The 4429-nt window shown below is 34.0% G+C and overlaps 1 protein-coding gene across 1 annotated transcript; it reads left to right on the top strand.

Moving 5' to 3' along the window:
- The first annotated feature begins 427 nt into the window (after nucleotides 1-427).
- Nucleotides 428-3682, top strand: ROP9 (RHO-related protein from plants 9). Its single transcript, XM_022047587.2, has 8 exons — nucleotides 428-909; nucleotides 1222-1309; nucleotides 1426-1535; nucleotides 1855-1918; nucleotides 2023-2081; nucleotides 2182-2247; nucleotides 2361-2464; nucleotides 3352-3682. The coding sequence occupies exons 1-8, from the start codon at nucleotides 811-813 to the stop codon at nucleotides 3380-3382; spliced, it is 621 nt and encodes a 206-aa protein (XP_021903279.2). The 5' UTR covers nucleotides 428-810; the 3' UTR covers nucleotides 3383-3682.
- Nucleotides 3683-4429: the final 747 nt, after the last annotated feature.

The following is a 4429-nucleotide window of genomic DNA, read 5'->3' on the forward strand; positions in this document are numbered from 1 at the left end:
TAGAATTAGTTCCCAGTAACTAGTTTATGATTATGAATGCATAGTTGATAATTAGGTTTTTTAATGAACATATTTGTACAATTATTTTTTTACTGCAAAAATTGCCAGTTAAATATGAAAAATGATTTTCACAAAAAAAAAAAAAAACCAATACATTATTACAAAATAACAACGAGTTATAATTTAAAATAAAAACTCTTAGTTAAAGTAAAATTATATTATTACAAGATTATGTGATCTTGTTGATCAAGCCAGCCAAAAATAGTGTCTTTCACTGTAGCTTAAGCCTAGAAGCCTGCAACAAGCTGGAAGCCAACAAAATCAAGGGTGCCATACACATATAGTCCATGTATAGGTAGCTGCCCGTTCGAGAGAGGGACCCATTTCTTTCTTTCAAAATATGTTTGTGTTGGGTTTTTTCAAATTCATTGAGAGGGACGATAAAGTGCAGAGAGAGAGAGAGAGAGAGAGAGAGAGACGCTCTTTGAGGCTTTGACTTCAAACAACCATCTTCTCTCTCTATTTGGTCTATTTTTAATTGATTTATTTCTTGTTTATTATGAGATAATTCATTTATTTCTTGAAACTATAACAGCGGTCTCTATATTATATACTTACCTTTGAGCATATCCAGACACTGTTCTGTCTTCTTCTTCTTTATTCTTCTTCGTCTTCTCTGCTTCTTCTCCCTTTTTTGTTTTGCCCGCTTCTGTTTGAGGCAACTCGTTATAGCTATAGTTGTGAACTTTTAAGTAAGTTTTAAATAGATACCTAGCGCTGCAGCTAACAGCTTGTTGGGGTTTAAGAGAAATGAGTGCTTCAAAGTTCATTAAATGTGTTACAGTTGGAGATGGAGCTGTGGGCAAGACCTGTATGCTTATTTGTTATACAAGCAACAAGTTCCCCACTGTAAGTTTCTTAATCCAAGACCCACCATACACGAGGCAGAGGAAATACATTTCTTTCTTTCTTTCTTTTTCTCTTTTCTTTTAATGCAGTGTCCTTGTTTTTGCAACATTTATTATTATGGCCTCTTTTTTGGTATTTCTATTTGGGTTTTTCATCAATCGAAATTGGTTCTCCAAAATAATTTGTTTTCTTGTTTGTTTTTTATTCTTTGGTTTCTAATTTTGAACCATATTGGGATAATGCATTTTGAAGATTCGTTATCTTCTGCCGTGCTTTACTGTCAATGATGTTATGTGCCTCTTTGTTTTGCAGGATTACATACCAACGGTGTTCGATAATTTCAGTGCAAATGTGGCTGTTGATGGAAGCATTGTGAATTTGGGATTATGGGACACTGCTGGTATTTTGGGTTTTGATGTGTTCTTTGTTTCCTGTTGGTGATACATCTATTTGTTGATAATTGTTAGAGCTTCCTTTGTAATTTGGTATCCCTTTTTGTACCTTTAAATTCAAAAGGTCAGGAGGATTATAGCAGGTTGAGGCCACTAAGTTACAGAGGTGCTGACATCTTTGTCTTGGCTTTTTCACTAATTAGTAGGGCAAGCTATGAAAATGTCCTCAAGAAGGTATCCTTTAATAATCTTAGTGCTGATATCTTTTTGTTTTTAATTTTTTTATCCTGCATTTTTTTAATACTTTTTCTTATTTTCTCTTTGCCTATACTGTTCATATTTTTAGATCATGTCTGAAAAAAGTGGGTCATTATCTTTTCAATTCAAAGGAATATATGGTTAACTGCTTCGCATTTGTTCAGGCATAGTAGTAATTTTATCTGGTCCTGAAGTTGGAAAATTGGGTCTTTCATCAACCAAAGAGCACTTGGTATTAGAGTTCAAATTCTGCAACATCAATACCTATAAATTTTTTGTTTCATTCTGTTCTCAGTGGATGCCTGAACTTCGTCGATTTGCACCCAATGTTCCAATTGTTCTTGTTGGAACAAAGTTAGGTAAGTTTCGAGAATCCACACTGTGATGATGCATACTGTCTGCATCCATGCGGTGGACAAAAGTTTTATGACTTAAATGGGGTATGTTCCTATTATCTAATCAGATCTTCGCGAAGAAAGAGGATTTCTAGTAGATGATGCTAACATCATAACATCCGCTCAGGTATGTCATGAGTTTGTTACATGGTTAATGTTTAGATGGTGCTTGGTTTTTGGTCAAATTACATTGTGGCCAGCTGATTAATTGGCTTTATAATGAACAGGGAGAGGAATTGAGGAAGCAAATTGGTGCAGCAGCTTATATTGAGTGCAGTTCTAAAACTCAGCAGGTAGCTAGTTTTGATACTTTAAGAATGACCAGAGTTAGCTTTGTGATACTGCACTTAAACATTATTCATTTCTTCTTTTATTTGATGAATGAACTTTCTGTTTAATTGCTTAGAATGTCAAAGCTGTTTTTGATACTGCAATCAAAGTTGTTCTTCAACCTCCAAGAAGAAAGGACGTGACAAGGAAGAAAAGACGCAGGTCTGCCTGCTCTGTGGTGTAAGTGCTTCATTGTTTTGCTGCTAGTGTTCTTTGGCTTGGACTTTACGTCTGGATATGCTTTCCAGGAGCTAAATTATATGCATTAGGCTTATTAAAAATGGGGATATTTTTTCATATCGGTAAAGATAAACTAATGGGGGAAGTATGAAAGAAGTTCCAACTCTTTCCACGGGGCAGTTTTATTGGGTCTTGCTTGAAAGAGTTAGTCCGTGATAAATGGAATAGCCTTTGACAAATTCATGTAAAGGACCGTAAAAGCAGTGTATGCAAGACCTTATGGAAAAAGCAATTGTGTCAGCAAGAAAAGCATTTGGATTATTACAAAAATGAGTCAGAAGCATTTAGGTGGGAAAAGTAAGCTGAATTTAGAAAAGGTGGACATAGCAGTGTGCTGCTGGTGATTGAAGTGAAAAAAAAAATATAATGAAAAATTTGTCTTATAGAGGATAATTATAAGATCATGTCAGTTAAACAAAAATTTGCCTCCTGGTATTAGAAATAATCTCCAAAAGAACAAGGTCCACTAATAAAAATATGAAAGCAAATCTCTCTTGTAGTTCATTGTTTTACAGTAGCAGTGTATTCTCATACCGAACGAACACTGGTACGTTTAATGTGAACCAAAATCAGTAAAGAGCTCATGGATTGATATATATTCAGTAATGGTGAGTCTATGGGTCCAATTCCATGATTGAATCATTTGAAAACTATTAGAGTGTCATTTATCATGATATGCTCATGTCTAGTTATGACGTCGGCATATCTTTTCTCTTTTTCTTTTTGAGAAAAGGAACAGGCAGATTCCAGAACTGATAATTTGCACCTACATGTAATGACATATGGTTTTCATCGTAGTAATAGACATGTAATTTTGTCCAATGCAGGGGTATCATATGTGGAGGTTGTGTTGCATAGGGTGTGTGTGCGATGACAGATGGCTTGTAGCTCCTTACTTTGATAAGGAGTAGCTTCTTGTAATATGGTTTTGAAGTAGACCGCTCTCGTTACTTTTTTCCTGGTGATATCCTTCGATGTGCATTTGTAGCTACATTGACATAATCTGGACCAGAAATAGTTATCTTCATCTTACCAACTTGGTGGAAGAATATGATTGGAGGGAATTCTTCATTCTCTCAATTATGGTTCTACTTAAATTGTGTTTGAATTTGTCAGATTTTTGTTGAATTACACTTGCTTGCTGGAGCCTTTACGGTCCTTTGCTTGCTGCATTTTTTTTTGTATCCATATAGTAGTTTTAATGTCGATTGGAAATTTGCAGAATGACCCATCTACCTAACAAGAGATGAACACAAATTATCAAGAAAAGTTTGATTGCCATGCAACATGAACTTGTTGAATAACAACATGAAATTATTTATATTCATATAAATGGTATGATGGAGCTTTGACTTAGAGTTGCATGTTTGCTTGTATCAAGATATTCGGTTTTAAGTCAAGGTTGGAAATTTGCAGACCGACCCATCTACCCAACAAGATCCGGATACAAAATTGTCAAGAAAAACTAATGTTGGAAAAAATTAATTTCTAAAACATGTACAATCACACCAAAATAAAAGCAAAAAAAAAAAAAAATACAAGTATTTTACATAGTTTGGTAATGTGCCTATATTCACGGCAAGATTGGTAAGAAAGAATTTCATTATGTAATGTGAGAGTACATCATTAATAGATTAATAAACTTATTTATAGAGAAATTAGCAGAATTTTTCATAAATAAAAACTCTATAGGATATATATTAAATATTTTTTAAAATAAATATGAAGAAAATTTAAATAAATTATCTCCAAAATATAGATAAATATTGTCAAAATTCAAGATACATCAATAAATCTTCCTATTGGCTTGAATTTCCTCTATCATCAAAGCAGCTAACCATTTTGTCGCACTGTCTTGCCAACATGCCCTCATTAGGGCGCTATTGAGTATCATATACTCCAATC

Source organism: Carica papaya, chromosome 7 (assembly GCF_054855325.1).
Source record: "Carica papaya isolate Zhongbai chromosome 7, ASM5485532v1, whole genome shotgun sequence".
Taxonomy (NCBI): Eukaryota; Viridiplantae; Streptophyta; class Magnoliopsida; order Brassicales; family Caricaceae; genus Carica; species Carica papaya.